Below are 18,929 nucleotides of genomic sequence, written 5' to 3' on the forward strand. Positions count from 1 at the left end.
GGATGTACGCGTCGATCAACATAGAACTAATTGAAGGCTGAAGCTGAGAAGATCCCCCGGCCGGAAATGCGTCCTGAGCTGTGCTAGAAAGATACAATGGAGGCTAATCTACTTCGTGACGCGGTCATCGTTGGTGCCGTATCCGCAAGCATCTGCCTTTCTGACGAGCTCCGGAACTTGGGATATAGATGCAAAATCTTTCAGAGCGCGACAGATGTAGGGGTTATGTGGCGCCAGGGCTGTTACCTAGGTACAGATGTAGACACTAATGTCGTACTCTACGAATACTCTATATAGGATGTGTGGAAGCGTTGGACACGGAGCCAAGCATTTCCAGGTTTCCAGCAATTAAAAAACTATATCGACCACGTAGATAAGATACTCCTCCTACTGTGCTGGATAGAACTGATCGCAAAACCAAGTCCACGATTCGGCAATGTGCATACGAGCAAAAAAGCTTCCTCTCTGGTGAGCGTGTGGACCAGGGCAGCTAGCAAGTATGCTGCAAACGAGTTGATTGTCAGAGACGTGATGGCAGCGCTGCCGGTGGGCATGAGGCTGGCGCTGTAATCGGCCCGTACTCTGCTGTGTCTCACACGATGCTCCCGAATGCTCGGCTGGGGCATATATAGCATTGGTAATGGGATCGGAAATGAAAATGGAGTTGGCGGTGCAACCTTGTTTGTATGTATGTACCTACATACATCCTTGGTCCTTAGTACTTACTACTAGAGGATATGTATGTTCGTGGCCCTTTTAGATAATTTCCGCAGTATATAGACAAATAGAGACAGCCCTGTGTCGATCAGACAGGTGACATTGTGAGAACGGAACTCGAATGAACAGGACTACGAAATACCTCGTACATAGCTCTCCACGTCCTCAAACGCCTTGTATAGGAGGAGCCCGCCTCCACGTCAAAGGTTCAGAGTCTCAACGAAAAAGACAATCGGTCCCTTCTTCAGCAATCCATCCACCCCGTCCTCCTCATCCGCCACCTTCTCATGTCTCCGAGGTCTTGGGCCACCGTCTCTCACACTGCTGGCTAGTTACTAACGTTTTCTCAAGTCTCACAATTCGTCCTTCCTCCTCCCATTTTCCACCTCTTTACTATCACTATCCTCTACCACAGGCGCGCCCTGGATGTCTCTGACGAGCACGGGTAACCCTTCAAGCGCCGCATGCCCTGCAAACCCATCCGTGAGTCTCAAAGCCGACGCCTCACGCAGGAAAGTCAAACCCAAAAAAGCCTCCGGCTCCCAGGGCACTCCTCCCCTTTCAGAGACCGGAGGTAGGTCGAAGACGTTGAACTCGACATCTGCAAACTGTTTGAGCTGCCCTGCAGGTCCGACGAGCAAGTTCAGTGTAATTTTCGACTCTGGTGTGACCTTGAAAGCGGGCGTGCCTAGGGCGGCGGGTCGTTGATCTTCCTTTGCGATGGGGCTGAGTTCGGACGAGGTCGGCGAGATGCCCAAAGCCGACAGCATGCCGGATGAGATGTAATTCTCGATCAGCGCCAGGTCGATGTCTGCCAGCAGCGTGACGGGCTCTTTGGCATTGTTCTCAACGATGATTGGAAGAGTGTCCTGATCCTGACCGGCGAGCTCCGCAGCATAGAATTGCCGGGTTGGGTCCGTTTCGGCAGCGTTGGCATTTGGTGAAGGGGTATCGGTAGGCTTGGCGGTGTGACTGGCGCCAGAATCGGCAGCTTTAAAGATAGTCATAAAGGGACCGTTGGTGCCTGGAAAACAAGTACGGCCCACACATGTAACAACAGGTTCAGCGCGATCAATGGCTGTCCAATGGCTCCATCTTTGGCCAGTGGGCACAGCGCAGCTTCGACCAACGCAGGCTGCAATAGGCCACCCATGTCTCCAGCGCTCGAAGCCTCGGCAGAAGCCATCGGGACAGCCTGCGGAACAGCAAGTTTCCGTGGCAATGGCAGGCGAAGCTGTTCCCGTGCGAGCAGCGTCAGGAGGAGGTGTCGTGTCGAATGGATAGATGCCATTGCATAATCCTAAGGCGCAGGTCGGATCACAACAGCCAGAAAACGACTTGGCATCAAATGTCGTGCTCTGATCGCCGCTAAGGGAACTGAAGATTGACTTCACACTGGCCGTGATGGTGGGGTTGGGTTCCTGCGTCTGGGTAGCCACCAGAGTCTTTTGTGGTTGCTCGGTTGCATTGATAGGTGATGACAGCAGGAGAGCAATGAGGGGAAGAAACACCGGGAAAAACATCTTGCTGGAGTATGAGGTGGCAGAGCAATTTTTTTCTCTTTGGGTCAATGGTCTCGAATCAGACCACAGGTTCGAAGGCTGGCAAGACATTTATATCCCTAGTCTCTGAACGACTCGGTGTAAACGTGATCGCCCCTGGTATCAGTCGCGGTTGGAAATAGATTTCACCGCCCCAAAGGTTCCTGGAAGCATAGCTTGTGCGAGTGTGGACCTCGCTATTGGTCGTAATACAGTTTGGGCCGCCTAACACAACTGTTCAGAGAAAAGCACAGCACGTTGAGTTCTAGCGATTCGTCGGTCGTAACCGAACGCACCGAGGCGCAATATCGGCGGTAGAAGGGAACACAGCCATCGAAAGCCTGGCGAGTAGGCAGAGCAGCAATTGCATCGACAAGAGGTCGCTGTTTCAAGCGCTATTGGTGGATTTCTGTAGGATGGCCATATGGTAGGTCGATTCAATCGATCGACCCAGAAGAGCTGAACGCCCTTCACATGCGAGTCAAGCAATAGGGAAGTCCCTCCGATGAGGCCGCTGACATGCAGAGGCCCCCTGGCCAATGAATACGAGCAGTGAACAGGGGGTGGTTTTTGCCTTGCGATGCCAGCTGAACGTTAGGCGGCGAATATCAACTAGAGCCCGCCCGTCGATTGTGAGATCGGGTAGCTTACTGGCTGATTTTCCAGATACCAGTAGTCCGGGGCGCCTGAACAGGCCATCCTGACACGTGCATGTCCAAAAGAACCGCAAATCTGGTTGACCACTGGGATAATTACGTTCTGTAGGCGCAGGGGAAAACCCCATCGGACAATCAGGTTGTCTACCGAAGTTCCCGTCCCTTAGGCATTCTGTGCGCCCTCTAGAGGTTTTGAGACCTTTATCAGTTTTGAGACGGGAGTACGTATGTCCAGAGACGGCTCGGTTGCATGATGTGGCCAAAGAAATGTCAGAAATCGGTTTGCGCTATGGGATGAGTTGCCCTGTTTCCCTGGACACCTTCACGGTTTCACTGTGCCTTCCAACTATTGCCGACTCGATATCGAATTGCATTCACAGCATTACGCCGAACTCGAAACCCTGTTGGGCGCTGCCGTCGACAAGGATTCGCCTCGTCTCCTGTGTGAGAACCCGACTTACTTCCTCCCTCGAAGTGGTCCCATTAGTCGAAGCTCCCGTTTGCTTGTCTCCAAAAGCAGCCTGAGAGAGTCCTAGCAAGCTCAGTTTCGCTGCAATATCGCGAACATTGCCACGGGATGCCCAGTATGCTTGGACGGCAAGTATCAGTCCAAGCAAGGGATAGCAGAAACTCAATGCCACCAACATAGCCAGAGGTGGGATAGGCACTTTGGAAAGGAGCATATGTTCACGCAGCTGTTGCGCTAGGGCAAGGCGACCCGTAGTGTACCCGCCGATTTCTGCTAAGACCTTGGTGGAGTACAGACTTCCGAATTTCTGGAGAAAGGACTCAGTCGTATCTCCAGCAAGTGCGGACTGCGTGAGGAAGTCCTGTAGATCAGAATCCCCGCCACTGATTGTCGCGTACAGTAAAGACCCATGGTAGATTTCCAGAACACTGCCATTGCCGGTTGGCACGGCGTTGATACTCTGCAGGCGTCCGTCAACCCAAGTATACGAGACATTGTAAGATGCGACGGCACAATTAAGGATAAAATCCAGGACGCCGTCGGAGAGGAAAGTGGCGTTGTTGTTAGGTGCCATCATTTCACTGCCAGACACAAACTGCCCACTTGTTGTGGAAATTCGCGCGGCGATGCCGACGTAGAACGGATTCACCAATTCAGAGTTGGGATACGGAGAGATGCTCAGATCGAAAAGGCCCGAGTCGTTGTAGCCAACAGTATTGTAGATGTTTTTCATTCCTGAATCGCTAAAAAAAGAGTACATCAGGTTCGCGGCCCCTTTGTACATCAAGAACGAGCGATATGGATCCGGAGGACGTGGGTCCAATAGGCTGGTGCTCACAATGGGGGGCATTCCGATAGTGCCGTGGAACATGTCGGTGCAGCTGAAGTTGGTATAATAATCATCCCAAAGTACCATGCCGCAGCTAGCTGGATTGACAAAGCGACACGTTGTCGAGATACCAATGGTGGATGCTTCATAATCAGTGTTGGGAACAATCGATTCTTGCTGCGGAATGAGGTATGCTAAATCAGCACCCGGAACGTCGTCTGTTGCCGTGATTCGAATCTCTGAAAGTTGCGAAGTATTATGGAAGAGCCGATTCGTTTCTGTTGCCTCGAAGTTTGCATTAGGATCAACTACCCCGGAGTCCGTTGTGTCGGAACAAGGAAATCCCACAAAAGTGCGATTAAATGTCAAGCAAAATTCTGAGAGGCCACGTCCAAATTCCTGGTTGGGTTGCGGTGGGACCGAGATCTGATCAAACTCAACGGTCGACGTCGTGTAATGCAAGATGGTGTCCGCCACGAACACGGCAGCAGCCATCAGCAAACTCAGGAGCATCATGGAAGCAGCACAGTGCAGAACTGGCGGGATGCTGGGTCTTCGCCGGCGGACAAGGTACCAAAGATACGAGCGTAATTGCTGTGCAGACGCGACCAAAATCCCGATCAGCAAACTCATCTGAAAGGGTGTCGGTAGGTTGAGATATTTTGCTTCTCTGGATGCATCCCGCAGTCTCCGCGAGACGGGAAGCGCAAAGACAGATAGTATGAAGGAGCCTAGCAGAGGTGCCAATGTGGACAGAAAGCTGGCGACGAAGACCAATCGGGCTGTTGGAGGTTAGTTATAAGCAACAGCTTTGTGGATGTCGGGAAACTCACTTGCAGCAAAGTTGACAAGGACGAATCCAGGCCCATGTACTGATGCTTCTGTTGGATTGAAAAGACTTGGAACCGGCTGGACTTTGTACATATAAATCAGGGCAAGTAGAGTAGCAGCCAGAAGAGCGATAGGTACGCAAATAATTGTTGCTGGGAGTAATACTGTCTGAATTAGATTTTCATTGGCGAGCAGTTCTGGATCGAGGCGAGACTCTTCTTCGGGAGTGTCATACTGTCGTCGTATGAAAGAATTTCTGATGTCGTTCTGCTCAAGCGGCAATTCGTTTCGAAAGCCTACAGATGGGGTGCCGTTTTTCTCCACGAGAATCTCCTCTTGCGAGGGGAGAGTCCAGCTCTGTCTGTTGGTGAGAAAGGCAGCAACTCGCTCCGAGAAGGAGACGAGGTTCTTGGGACGTCGAGTATCGCTTTCCATGGTGGACCACATCAGGATAAACCACCAACGTAAGGTGATAATTGTTTCGGGGAACGAGAATATAAAGGTGAGCACGAATACAGATCACGTACCTGACACTCAACCCATAACCACGGCCGCACATATGAAGGTACTACTTGTTCTTTCCTGCTTTCTGGACTGCCAAGGCGTATCCCGGTGGCGCAGTGCAAGGAGTGGCCGACAACATGACGCTGAAGGTCAGCCTCACAGCTCGACGGCCTCGGGTATCCCTATTGGCTGGACGTGGAACTACCTGCGTATAACTGTGGACCATTGAGATCGCACAGCTGGGGTTCCGGTGCAACGGTTCAGTTGGAAAAAGGCAATTTATGCATATACGAGCAGCTGTTTCATTGATGAGCAGAACTTTTGCATGGTGTGACGGGAACCCCTTTGCGCAGGGCCCTTGGGTGGCCTTATCCGAGTGCATGAGCCAGTTGGAAGATTGATATCTTTTCCGCGATAGCGTCCACAGCAGCGAACAGGGATTGGTGTGAGGGCTGTAGCCAGCCAGCCAGCCAAAGCAACAGTGATGACTTGAGGTTTGGTTCATTCGACATGGCCTCAGGCCTACAGTTGCCATGTGCTAAATCATGAAAGTGGAAAGTACAAGGATGGTACATTTGAAATTACAAAAATCGGAATGCAGAAAAAGGATGACCTTTGGTACTCAAGCCTGAGGGGTGTATGCAACACTATGCCTCGCGGTTGAGAAGAGTTAATATTACATGGAGAAGGATGTGAGGATGAGAAGGGAAGATGAAGAAAGAGGAGAGACGCAGGCAGACAAGCCGGCGACGGTTCGGAGTTGAGCACGTGACCGACAACCTGCGAGCCGCAGGCGCCATTCGAGACGCGCAGCTTCATCATCCAAACCATCCAAAGCAGCTTCACCTCAATCCCTAATCCATCATCCCACGTCTGCCTTGCTGCAGCTCTCTGTTTCCTTCCTTTTCTTGCTTCTGTATCAACACCCTTCTTCGACTCGTGTATTTTGTGAAACTTCTTTTCGAATCGCCCTACAGCAACCAAGCAGCTTCTGCCCGCTCCGTAACCATGGACACACTCGTTGCCCAATACACTCAGTCTCCCTTCGCCAATGAAGGCTTCACATCAGAAGAACAAAATGATTACTGCGAAACCCTGCCTCCTCTTTCCCTCAAGTTCGCCCTACCGCCCGTCCCGCGACCTTCTGCCTTTTTGCGAGCAGCGACCGACGACTACTCCAACCCGAATTGCCCGATCAAGATTGCTCATGGTACCACCACCTTAGCGTTCCGGTTCAAAGGGGGAATCATCGTCGCAACCGATTCAAGAGCCACCGCCGGAAACTGGATCGCCTCGCAAACAGTCAAGAAGGTCATTGAGATTAATCCGATGCTGCTAGGGACCATGGCCGGGGGAGCTGCTGTAAGTTTGACACCTGCAACCGTCTTAGGGCGTCTATTGACAATCTGCAGGACTGCCAATATTGGCTTGCATATCTCGGTGTTCAATGTCGATTACACGAACTTCACCATAAGCGACGCATCTCAGTCGCTGCAGCCTCCAAGATTCTGGCCAACCTAGTGTATTCTTACAAAGGAATGGGATTGTCAATGGGAACCATGATTACGGGGGTGACGCCTCAAGAGGGACCTGCGCTTTACTACATTGACTCAGACGGTACACGATTGGCGGGCAATCTCTTCTGTGTCGGATCAGGTCAAACCTTTGCTTATGGTGTTCTGGATGCTCTCTACAAATATGATCTGGAAGATGAAGAGGCCCTGGAGTTGGGCAGACGGAGTATCCTGGCAGCCACCCACCGAGACGCCTACTCCGGTGGATACATCAACCTTTACCACGTCAAGGAGGATGGTTGGGTCAAGCATGGTTTCTCCGACACGAACCCGATATTCTGGGAAACGAAACTGCAGAAGGGCGAGTTTTCCAACGTCACAAGCGAGTTAGTTTGAGGAGGTGTCGTGTGAAGTGAAAGGAGGCACATGCATTTTCGCTGCCGGGCGTTGGACTGGGGCGGATGGATGGAACTGTACCAACATACTGAATCAGTGTGTACTAGAAGGCTTTTCCAAGGCTTTTCACCCAGTGTATTACAAATGCTGGGAATGAGAACAAGGCGACTATGCAACCGAAACCGCCACAACAGTGCTTGTCGCCGGTATTCCTCTTTCCCCAGGAGACATGTTTACTGTCTAGCTAGCTACTTTTTGCCCATTTCCTCGAGCACGCCCTCCAAGCGTTGCTGTTCGTCCGCGTTCAGCAACCACTTTAACTCTTCTCTAGAGTGACTGCCCAGTGCCTCAGCCATTCGCTCTGCAGTCATGAAGTCGTGGTCCGCGTAGTCGAACCCCGGAACCACCGTCTCGCTGATCAACAGGCCTTGCTCACTTGTTGCGTCATCACCTCCCTTGTCGTCGTCCGGAAGCAGAAAACTCGCCTTGAACTTCCCTCCCTCGACGATCCACTGTACCTTTTCTCCCTTCTGAATGTCCTTGCCCACCACAAAGGTCTCGATTGGAACTTCGCCGCTCCCAGAAGAATCTCTCTGATCGGAATGCAAGATGACATAGCGCCCTCGGCCCCAGTGCAGGGTGTGCACTGTCCGGCCCCTATTGCGATGGAACCGTCCCACGGGACTCTTGGGGCTCAAGAAATAGTAGATTGTCGTCGACGCGTTCCTGGTGTCGGATGTGTCCTTGGAAGTGGCATTCGTCAACAACGGAAGGTTTTTGAAGGGGTTGGGCACAAGGAGGCGGTCGCGGTCTGTTTCATGGAAATAGCCGCCTTCAATGTGGGATTGAAGCTGGAGGGTGGTAATGGTACGTGAGATAGCTTGGGATTCGGCAGGCGGTGGTGATGAGAGGAGACAGCGGGCATAGTGGGTATCAGTTCCTGGGATTATCGACATGGTTTCTTAATTCTTCGCGGATTTCAGACCGGGACACCTAATGGATGGAGTCCTTGACATCGGTTTATCGACAAGTCGAGAGTCGAAGGAGAAGGAGTCGTAATTGAGATGCACCAGATAGACTGAATCTCATGCTTATCTAAGCAAAGTTCAGTCGGATTCGGTGGGATGTCTTGGTGCCGTGCATATAATCCTTGGGTTGGCCTGAACGATCCACCCTGACATGGTGGATAGATGTCCAAATGGGGTTCAATGAAATGGGACGACTCTGTGCAAAGTGCCGCCAGAGTGACGTGTAAGCCCCAGAGAGGCAATTCGGTTCGTGGGATTCTAACATTTGAATGCCGCTTCTCATGTCAACCTCCTGGAGTGGCTGAGCGTCTCCATATCACCACCGCCGCTGCGGCCGCGCAAACCACCACCCCCAGTGCTAGCCCATATCTCATCAACTGCCCATCATCATCCTCTTGAAGTGGGCGCGGGTATGCTGTGACTGGCTCTAAGCCGGCTTCGGAAATTACCACGAACAATTCCTGAATTGAAGGCCAAGTGACACTGGTGGACATGGGAGGTCCTTGTGGCATGCGCTGGATTTGAGCAACATACTCATCGGGCTGGTTTTCAGCTCTTTGAGTGGTTCGATCAAGGTCAGCCTTCAGAGCGACATACACCGACGGCAGATCTTCTAGGTGGGGATACGTTTTCCGGATGTTGGGGATGTAAGCGAATGAGTCTGGGTCCGATGAATCGTAAGTGTAGACAATTACGTCGCACTGATCGAGAAGTTTGCTCTTGTTCTCCAGTACAGCGGCCTCGGATTCTCCCAACTCCTTCAATATGAGGTAACATTGTCTTCCGCCGGGTAGTTCCACAGTATTGACTGCCACCCGAGGCTGGATAGTGGGATTATAAAGATTGTTGAACGGTTGAGCCAAGAATGCGTCCAGTAAGGAAGACTTGCCAGACTGAGGAGCACCCAGGACATGAGCAAGAATGACATTCCGGCCTACTCGGCCTGGTTTCCGCCTTCGCTTGCGGGGTTTCGTCAACTTCAAAGCAGCAGTTGTGCTGGAATTTGAACGATCCGTAGATTCAAAACCCAGATATGCGAGGTATTCCAGCGTGGTCTTTGGAGACGTAAAGGTGGTCATGGACCACTGTGCAAGCCAACCTTGCAGAGTGACATGCCCCGCATCATTTCTCGTGGTACAAGAAGGGAAGTTGTTGTCGACCCATAGCTGCGGAATTCCGGGCGTTGGGGCAAACAAAGATGCCAGCTCTTCATCTTTCAGGCCACCATCGTTGTCTCGGTCGGAAGTAAGGAACAGATCGACCAAGAAGCGATAACCAGCCGGGGACAGCTCAGCGGAAGCATACTCGGGCACTTCGAACTTGGGATGTAAGAACGATTCCTGTAGAGACAGGCTATCGGTGTATTGAAATGTCCGCAGTATGACCCATATCGTCTCATGACGACCCTTTTCGGCGTAAAGTTTGTTTAGGAGAAGGAAGCCCTGAGAGTTGATGCCTTTTGCGGAGGCGGCTCCCGGGATATGGTTGTCGATGGTTTCCTTGATATGCTGCAGATCTTCAGAGCTCAACCCCTTGTCAAAGCATTTGACCTGAAAATCTTCCATCTCTTTGTCATTCAGGAGACCATCCTTGTCCTTGTCGCAGAGGTAGAAGATGCGGAGCAATGCGGCTACAGCGGCGGGTTTGAGAACCGATTCTTTTGCATCAAACAGGGGAGCGATTGGATGAGTGACAGCTTTCTGGCAGAGAAAGAATGCTTCATTGACATTGTAGTGCTCACGGGCGCTAGTTCGTATACATGAATCAATCTCTTTGAACTCGGACATGACGGGCAACATTTCCTCCTCGACTATCTGAGCGGAAGTAGACGTTGTGATCAGGTCGGACTTATTTGCGCAAAGGATAACAGGCAGATTGACGCCCAGAGAACGAAAGTACGGCAGCCAGAACAGAGCGACCCGTTCATAGCTGTAGTGATCTGAATAGACGAGAAGGATGACATTGGACTTTCTCAGCTCTTTGGCTAGGGTCGCACGATCTTGTGGGAGGGCAGAGGTATCGACAATCACGGTGGTAACATTTTCGGGAGTTCCTAGTGTCGGTGGGATGGTGATTTGAGGCAGAACAGCTTGAATCCTGGTGCTCACAAAGGTATCTTTCACGAGAGAAGTGATAAGGCTGGACTTACCACAGCCCTCGTCACCGCAGACGCATATTCTCACAGTAGCCATCTCCTTTTCCCTCAGAGAGATCGGTCGCAGAGGTTCATTGTTTTCCACCCCTGTGACCGCAGCTCCCGGGGCTTGAGCTAGAGTGGAGAACCGACTGCGGAGACCGCGCCCTTCAGAATTCAGATCGGCGAAAACGGGGGCAGAGCGATACGGATGAGAATCCCGAGCACGTAGGGGATGGAGGAGACGTAGGCGGCTTCAGTGGTGTGGGCTGGCGGGCAAATGATTCTGAGGCAGGGAATAGTAACTCGTAGAAAATCCGTATCACGAGAAAACGCCAGCCTGCGCCCCATCGGCAACGACATGGTGACATGGTCCCTGCGAGAAATGCCAAGGCGATGACGGAACAAGCTGCACAAGCTGCAGGGCACCGACACTCTGAGTCTGTGACCGACACCCGCTCGCCGCCTGACAGCCAAATTGAACGCTAAAACGTCCCGCCTTTTCCAGAGAATCTTCCCTCGCTTCCTCGCTTCCACGCCGCCAACCATCAATCACTCCCAAGAAATTCCGCAGCTGATCTCTTTGCATCCCAGCTGCTGCTGCTGCTGCCTGTGTATATTATTCTCACTTCTCACTCCGAGCCTTCCATAATTCAACCCGCGTGCCTCCATTGAGTCGACCTTGAACACGAGCCTCGAAGCCCACTCGACCTCTGCAGCTCACTTCCTCCCCCACCCAGGTCTCATCATTCCAGCCCGCCTATTTCCGACTTGCCTGTCCGCACCTCTGACTCAATTACAACGGTTCTGATTGTCCACCGGCTCACGGTCACGATCTGTACCTGAGCACACGACCAATAGAAGAGAAGGCAAAGATCCGCCACAGGTTCTTTCAAGATGCCGTTTGGAATCAATAACCCGCTACCCTCGTCTATGAGGAGTAAGTGAAAGCAGCATCCGTCTGGGAGCCCTCTATTCACACATCTTCTAGGCGAGTGCAAAAAGGCCGGCAAAATCCTCGCATCTTTTGTCGACCCCAGACAGAGCTTTGGGCCTGATAAAGTCATTCCGCCCTCAATCCTCGCAAATGCAAAGGTAACCTTTCTTCGCACTGCTCCAAACCTAGGCTGACAGATTTCAGGGTCTCGCGGTCTTAACCGTCTTCAAAGCCGGCTTTCTTGGTTCTGGTCGACTTGGATCCGGTGTCGTGGTCGCGCGACTGGCCGATGGCTCTTGGTCTGCTCCTTCGGCCATCGCCACAGCTGGTGGAGGTTTCGGCGGCCAAATAGGCTTTGAATTGACCGATTTCGTCTTTATCCTGAACGACTACAACGCCGTGCGAGCCTTCTCACAAGCAGCCTCCGTGACTCTCGGCGGGAACGTCTCCATTGCTGCGGGTCCCGTTGGACGAAATGCCGAAGCTGCGGGGGCTGCCAGCTTAAAGGGTGTGGCAGGAGTATTCTCATACAGCAAGACAAAAGGCTTGTTCGCAGGTGTCAGCCTGGAAGGCAGTGTCCTGATCGAGAGAAGAGATGCCAACGAGAAGCTCTACAACGGCCGCGTCACGGCCAGACAACTCCTGGAGGGGGCCGTCAGACCACCCCCTGCGGCAGATCCCTTGATGAGAGTCCTGAACACCCGGGTTTTTTCAGGCGCTGCCTACAGTGACAACAGCATGTACAATGACATGCCAATTTACGGTGACCAACATGATGATGTCGTCTGGGAAGGCAGAACTGGCGAAGCGTACGGAGCGAATGTACGCAACAACCGCTCTTCCACAGTCACATCAGCAGACGATAACTACGTCTACCGCGACAACCCCAATCCTCGGCGCGCCAATACCTGGGCCGACGATGTTTATGATCGAGTACCCGCTGGGCGGAATAATGGCACGCCCGAAAGCTTCAACACCCGCAGTCGGTCAAGCACGTTGCAAAATGAATACAGCTATTCCGATAGCAAACCTACTCGACCTACGGCCCCGAAACCTGTCTTCAGGCAGCGAACTGGGTCGTTGCGCGCTGACCAAGCCATCGCTCTATTTACGTTCGATGCGGACCAAGAGGGCGACTTAGGGTTTAAGAAAGGGGATATTATCACTATCATAAAGAGAACAGAAAACAAGACCGACTGGTGGACAGGACGGACCGAAGATGGCCGGACGGGAATATTCCCTTCCAACTACGTTGAAACGGCCTCCTGAGTCGATTTGATCTCCGATTTGCTTTTCTGCTGGGAGGTTGGCGACAAAATGGCTTTTATACCCTCTTGCTTTTGCTGTTTCCAGGTCCATTTAGCGGCGGAGTTTGCACCAAACTATCCTTCAGCATCTCGGACAGGAGTGGGCGTATCTGGCCTGTGGGTTGGCGCAATGGATCTTACGGTAGATGAACAAAATGAGGATACGATGCACTCGCGAAATCTATCCCCCCTACCCTTCTCAACCTTGGCTTCCCCTGCGTTTCCTGCAGATTGCGTCGGTGGCTGTTGAACCGAGCTGGCTGCTGCCAAAACTGATCGTCTGCAGATCTTCCTCCATACTGTTTCCACTTCTCCTCGTTTTCCTCCCCAATTCTAGCCATCTGCCTTCGATCATCAACTATCAACTATCAACCACACCCTACGGATTTGCTTGGCTCTTAACGTCATGAACTCGACTCCAATCGTTTCCAGCAGAAATGACTCCAGGGTTACAGAATGCAACCTCGCGCAGGGGGCTCTTTACGAGGGTTTCGGCAGTCTCTTGGGCACGGCGCGCCTCTAACTACTATAATATATATTTCCCGGGGGATGATATCGATCCGTTGATCATATTTTGGCTGTGTCCGCACCTCGCCATCGAAACTTAAGTCGTGAAATACTGCTTCAACAAGTTCCTGTCCGTCTTCCACGGTAAGGTGTCGCAATGGCGAGAAGGAAATCGGGATTTTTCAAACACACCACCCTCAAGGTGCGGGATGACTCTGTCACGAAAGCGTCGGAACTCTCAGTTCGACAATCCATATTACCCATCATTCTCGTCACAACCCTTTACTTTCTCTGGGTATGTCTTCCTCTCCTCTGCCCGTATCGCAAGACTTTCCAGGCAACTGACCAGGAAATACCCCAGGGCTTCGCCTACGGCCTCCTCGACACCCTGAACAAACACTTCCAAGGCGTGCTGGGCATCTCTCGCGCCCGCTCCTCTGGTCTTCAAGCAGCCTATTTCGGCGCCTATCCGCTGGCCTCCTTGGGCTACGCAAACTGGATCCTCCGCCACTTCAGCTACAAAGCCGTCTTCATGTTCGGTCTGACCCTTTATGGCATTGGCGGACTCCTCATGTGGCCCGCCGGCCTCAAGAGATCCTTTGGCGGATTCTGCGGCGCTACTTTCATCATCGGATCTGGTCTCGGCAGTTTGGAGACCGCCGCGAACCCATTCATCGCAGTCTGCGGCCCACCAAAGTATTCGGAACTGCGCATTAACCTGGCACAGTCGTTCAATGCTGTGGGGACGGTCATCGGGCCCGTTCTGGGCAGCTACGCCTTCTTCAAGAACACGGGCGATGACCTGCAGAGTTTGAAGAACGTGCAGTGGGTGTACCTCGCCATTGCCATCTTTGTCTTCGTACTTGCGTTCGTGTTTTACGTCTCCCCGATCCCGGAGGTCACGGACGCGGATATGGAACATCAGGTCACTGTTACCCATGATGGGTTGGAGGAGAGGAACAGGAGGCCGTTTTGGAGACAATATGTGAGTTTCCCTTTTCTCGAACGGTAGTTATTTTCAGCATATCGGGTTCGGGTTCCAGCTAACAGATTCTGCCCTCGTGCAAAACAGACCGTCTTCCACGCGGCATTCTCCCAATTCTGCTACGTCGGGTCACAGGTGGCTTTGGCAGGGTACGTCAAACCCTCCAGGGGAATTCAGCAACACCTCCCCCCTTGCCCCCACAAAACCCCGTTTATGACTACATACCTCCAGCACCTACTAACATGCTCTTCCCCCTCTTCTCTACGAGGTATAGATACGCAATAAACTACTTCACCGAAATCGCCCCGATATCCAACTCCACCGGCGCGGCCCTCCTCGCCGGCGCACAGGGCTGCTTCGCCCTGGGCCGCTTCTCCGGCTCTCTCCTCATGCGCTTCATCCGCCCACGCTACATCTTCCTGCTCTATCTCACAGCAGTGATTGCCTTCTGCTCCGCGGCCATCACACAACGCAGAAATACCGGCATCGCAATGTTCATGCTGACCTTGTTTTTCGAATCCGTGTGTTTCCCGACCATTGTGGCGCTGGGGATCAGAGGGCAGGGAAGACATACCAAGCGTGCCGCCGGGTGGATTGTCGGGGGCGTGTGCGGCGGCGCCTGCGTTCCGCCCCTGTTGGGCGCGACCGCCGACTGGCGCAACAGCACGCCCTTTGCGCTCGTCGTGCCCGTGTGCTTCTTCATCGCCAGCTGGACGTACGCCCTGTGCGTCAATTTCGTGCCCTACTACCGCGTCCCCGCGGATGCGATTGGTGGGTCGCATATAAGACTTGGGGACCGCGACCGCGACCGCGACCGCGACCACGAGGGCGAGGGCGAGGGCGGGGGCGGAGTGCATGCGGATGGGGATGGGGATGTGGAGAAAGCGGGCGCCGCCCAGATTGAGCGCGCCGGGAAGGAGGATGTGCAGGTGCATAGGGTGGGAGAGAAAGACTGACCGAGGGACTGGAGGGAGGTAAGTGGGTGGGTAGGGGAAGAATACCCAAGTACCTATGGTAGAGACAGCATCTCTTTGGCGGTGATGGATCTGCGTCTCGTATCCCGAGTGCTCGGATAGGTGTCTGGTGATCAGAATGACCTAGAGAGGAACAAGTACAGATATGATTGATTCGATCTATAGGGGATATCATTGTGGAGAGGAGACAATGCAGCACAACTCCAAGGTCCAAGTCGGTCCAGACTGTTGGCCAGTGTCAAGCAGGCTGTGCCTCAAAGGAAAACAACTGCTATCCAGCGTGACTTTCCTATCACCACGAATCCTCCACACCTCTACCCCTCTCACGCCCCTTGCCTTTCGTTTTCAACATCTGTCCAACCATGAAATGATTCACATCCTCATCCGCCCAGTAGCTCAAGTGACTGGCGATACTAGCGAGTAGAGACACATCAAACATGCCCTCTTGGATATGGTAGTCGACTCGTCCGTTACTGTTCAACGCTCGGACTTTGGCTTCTTCACGCTTGAGCTTTCTCGCTCTCTCCTGCGATTGGCGGAACTCGGTAGAAGTCCGGGCTTGAGCCTCGTCATCCGTTGCGTCGGTGGCAACTTGAAGCTTCTGGAATCCTGAATAAAGTGTTTCCATTTCAGAGTCGATCAAGGTGGGTGCTTTTTCGGTTGATGGGGATGATCTAGCCGCCTCGGCGATGTCTTGCTGCTTTTTCTCGTCTGCCACAGGTATTGCGTCGAGTGGAGGAACGGCTTGACTACCATCTTTGACCGCGTTCACAGCTTTGGCCTTGTCCTGAGACAAGGCTTGCTCCTCACCAGTAATGCCCAGGCTTCTGTTAATCAGACTGGACGCCACACCCGAGGTGAGATTGTACCAACTGGACATGATTTGCTGGCCAACCCGTTCAGAAATGTTTGAAATGCCAGGAGCGGCAAAGAGGTTTTTCTTGGTGTAGGGTATGGGTTGGGATTTCAATTTCGCCATTGCTGGAGAGATGAGAGGCTCCATGCGATAAGCGATAGGATCTGTGGGATGAAAGATGTTGAACAATTCACTGCATTTGGGTGTGGAGGTAGTAATTGGTATGAGACCGGTGGAGCTGTTGCCGGCCATTTTCGAGGCGACACTGTCGAAGGGGTCGTTTTTCATAGGATCCGGGTCGAATGGAGATGTCGGCACCAAAGTGGCTCCAAATGCACTGGCGCCTGGAGAAGGTCGAGCGGCGATCGTCCTCCCCTTGAGCATCTGAAAGAGACCGACCGGCGAACCAAGGGCAAAGAAGTTTTCCACTTCAAAGTCGAGACGAAGATCTCTTGGTTCAATACCGTGCTCTCGTGATGTTTTGCTGGAGACCCGTCTCGGTCGTGTCTTGAGATCTTCTTCCTGTCTGCAAAGGATATCAAAGCAAATTGCACTCCCAAGAGAGTGACCACAGAAGCTAACCTTTCCTGAGAAGCCTGTTCGTTCTTTGAAGAGGTGATACACTCGATTAGCTTCCTTCTGTACAATTGAAGCGATGTGTTCTCTGTAGGCACTTTGGTATAAGAGGACGTCCAGAGCCAAATCAGTAATCAGATTGCGCACCGCTGGTACACCGTCCACTGTGATGTCTTGCAATGACGGGTACTCATCATCGAAGATAGAATCAGCATCTCCAATGTCGTATTCTTTGCGATTTTGCTTCAGGCTTTGCTTGGGGAAATCGAGCTTGTGTCGCCAACAGATAGGAAGCACCTGGACTCTGCAATTCTTCGGATCCCCGCTTAGAGCTTGTAAGTCAGGAGCGGATTCGTATACGGCTTTCATGGTCTTGCGCAGAGTGTTGACATCATGGACAAAGTTGATGCTGTCGAGACGAAGACCAAGACGTTGGCCGATGCCGTGGGTCACGAGCACCAAGTGGTCAATCTGTCTTGCTTGATCTTCTCCATCTTTTTCCCTGGCGTCTTCCATTTCACGTTCTTCCTGTTCCCTTGCTTCTTCCTCCTCGCCTACGTCATCGGAGTCATCGGCCTTGGGAAGGCCCGCCAGCGAGGAGATCTGGCGTTCTAACGCAGTCCGCCGAGGTTTCTCGACATTGTCCTTTTTCTTTGCCTGAACTTTGTCTTCTCCGGCGCTCGGATCAGCCTCTGGAGAGATTTTGGCAGACCTACGCTTCTCTTTGGTGGTGGTCGTCTCTGTGGATTTGGAATCGTCTTTTGGATCGGCCTTAGGCGGATCGGCTAGCTTGGTATCAGACCAACCACGAACTACCTTCGTGCCACCATATCCAACAAACCTGCCGTAAACTGTACTGCTGACACGTGAGAGGAAATCGTCCGTTGTCAGATAGGCTACGGTGTCGTCCAGGTATGTGACCGTTGTGTTCATATGAGAGCCGAACATGCGATATGTGTTTGGGCCAGCAGATTGGTTGTCATCCTGTGAAGGAGGCGACTTGCCCAGCGATTGAGCGGATGAGCCGTCGATAATTGCCGAGTTGGGTCGAGTCCTAGGCTGTGATGCTGAGCGAGGAGACTGTAGGTTTAATCGTCTCCACGGTGCTACTTTAATGTAGCCTTCTTCGAGTTGATTGGCTAGATTCTCGTCGCATGGTCTCAGTGGGTTTTCTGCATAGAACCAGGTTCCCCTGCGGACTTCGTACACAGGACCTAGCCAGTAGGCCGGAAGAAGTTCGCGCTTCTCAATATCGACATCATACAGAAAGTCTTCGTTGACGGGTACTGTGGTGACGGGCGTAGGCTCGGCAGCTCCATCTCTGTTCAGGTTCCTTTGAGCGAGGGTCTGATATGCTTTCTCAATGCTCTGGGAGTCTGACGCCGAGAAAGGCACCAATTTCTTCGGGATTGGCGGGGGTTTGGCCTTTTCTTCGGGTGTTGGGTCTGGAGCGAAAGGTTTCCGTTTGGCTACATCGATGGCGTAGTACCATCTCGGCTTGAGAGGGGGACAATCCTTGGGATATCTGCGGAGACTGGGAGCTCGGTTTAAACTGACGGTATGGTCAAGACCCGACGACTGTCTCAGAGCTGGGGATGCATCGTTGGGTTTTGGGAGCGGTGACTTGGGCGGCGGGGTACTGCTCCGGGACCACGAGAAGATTGAGCTCGCCAGAGAGGACTGTTTTGCTGCTTCGGCCATGCCCTTGCGGACAGCCCTGATCAGGGCAGGGAATCGATCCAATATGATAGCATTCAATTGGACGCCTTATTAGCGGGAGTGGATGGAGCGAGGCTGAAGGTTAGCTTAGGGGAAGGGCATGAAACGGGCAGGATGGCCAAAATGAATGTTGTAATGGCTTCTGAAATGAGATATAATGATAACGTGGGATCAAGCACTATGTCTGATGGAGGCCAAGGGATGCGATATAAGGTTCAGGATGGTTGAAGAGTGAAGGACCAGGTAGAGACCAGCCCGCAGCTTGACAGGTGTGAGGAAGCCTGATGTAACGGGGCGGGCCACTGACAACTTGAACCTGGAAAACAATGGCAGCCTTGCCAAGCCCTTGCCCAGCCTTGCAAAAGTCCCCAGCACCCGGGAGTGGCACCCAGCGGTGCCTAGCGGTGCCCAGAGGTGCCCAGCGGTGCCTGAACTGGCCTCAGCTGGCG

At 52.7% G+C, this 18,929-nt stretch overlaps 8 protein-coding genes across 8 annotated transcripts; 3 read left to right on the plus strand and 5 right to left on the minus strand.

The window, feature by feature from the left end:
* Nucleotides 1-1,070: 1,070 nt before the first annotated feature.
* Nucleotides 1,071-2,240, minus strand: Z520_05618 (uncharacterized protein; the record flags this gene model as incomplete). Its single annotated transcript, XM_016776121.1, has 1 exon — nt 1,071-2,240. One exon carries the CDS (start codon nt 2,238-2,240, stop codon nt 1,071-1,073), a length of 1,170 nt encoding a protein of 389 aa, XP_016632440.1.
* Nucleotides 2,241-3,288: 1,048 nt separating this feature from the next.
* Nucleotides 3,289-5,478, minus strand: Z520_05619 (uncharacterized protein; the record flags this gene model as incomplete). The annotated part of the gene is made up of 2 exons (XM_016776122.1): nt 3,289-4,994; nt 5,046-5,478. 2 exons carry the CDS (start codon nt 5,476-5,478, stop codon nt 3,289-3,291), a joined length of 2,139 nt encoding a protein of 712 aa, XP_016632441.1.
* Nucleotides 5,479-6,555: 1,077 nt separating this feature from the next.
* Nucleotides 6,556-7,457, plus strand: Z520_05620 (proteasome subunit beta type-5; the record flags this gene model as incomplete). Its single annotated transcript, XM_016776123.1, has 2 exons — nt 6,556-6,909; nt 6,960-7,457. The coding sequence occupies 2 exons, from the start codon at nt 6,556-6,558 to the stop codon at nt 7,455-7,457; spliced, it is 852 nt and encodes a 283-aa protein (XP_016632442.1).
* Nucleotides 7,458-7,705: 248 nt separating this feature from the next.
* Nucleotides 7,706-8,413, minus strand: Z520_05621 (uncharacterized protein; the record flags this gene model as incomplete). The annotated part of the gene is made up of 1 exon (XM_016776124.1): nt 7,706-8,413. The coding sequence occupies one exon, from the start codon at nt 8,411-8,413 to the stop codon at nt 7,706-7,708; it is 708 nt and encodes a 235-aa protein (XP_016632443.1).
* A 356-nt stretch (nt 8,414-8,769) lies between these two features.
* Z520_05622 (mitochondrial Rho GTPase 1) lies at nt 8,770-10,677 on the minus strand (the record flags this gene model as incomplete). Its single annotated transcript, XM_016776125.1, has 1 exon — nt 8,770-10,677. One exon carries the CDS (start codon nt 10,675-10,677, stop codon nt 8,770-8,772), a length of 1,908 nt encoding a protein of 635 aa, XP_016632444.1.
* Nucleotides 10,678-11,516: 839 nt separating this feature from the next.
* On the plus strand, nt 11,517-12,825 carry Z520_05623 (uncharacterized protein; the record flags this gene model as incomplete). The annotated part of the gene is made up of 3 exons (XM_016776126.1): nt 11,517-11,559; nt 11,611-11,714; nt 11,761-12,825. 3 exons carry the CDS (start codon nt 11,517-11,519, stop codon nt 12,823-12,825), a joined length of 1,212 nt encoding a protein of 403 aa, XP_016632445.1.
* Nucleotides 12,826-13,527: 702 nt separating this feature from the next.
* Nucleotides 13,528-15,311, plus strand: Z520_05624 (uncharacterized protein; the record flags this gene model as incomplete). The annotated part of the gene is made up of 4 exons (XM_016776127.1): nt 13,528-13,665; nt 13,732-14,355; nt 14,443-14,504; nt 14,630-15,311. 4 exons carry the CDS (start codon nt 13,528-13,530, stop codon nt 15,309-15,311), a joined length of 1,506 nt encoding a protein of 501 aa, XP_016632446.1.
* Nucleotides 15,312-15,621: 310 nt separating this feature from the next.
* Nucleotides 15,622-18,462, minus strand: Z520_05625 (uncharacterized protein; the record flags this gene model as incomplete). The annotated part of the gene is made up of 1 exon (XM_016776128.1): nt 15,622-18,462. The coding sequence occupies one exon, from the start codon at nt 18,460-18,462 to the stop codon at nt 15,622-15,624; it is 2,841 nt and encodes a 946-aa protein (XP_016632447.1).
* Nucleotides 18,463-18,929: the final 467 nt, after the last annotated feature.

Source organism: Fonsecaea multimorphosa (assembly GCF_000836435.1).
Source record: "Fonsecaea multimorphosa CBS 102226 unplaced genomic scaffold supercont1.10, whole genome shotgun sequence".
NCBI classification, from domain to species: Eukaryota; Fungi; Ascomycota; class Eurotiomycetes; order Chaetothyriales; family Herpotrichiellaceae; genus Fonsecaea; species Fonsecaea multimorphosa.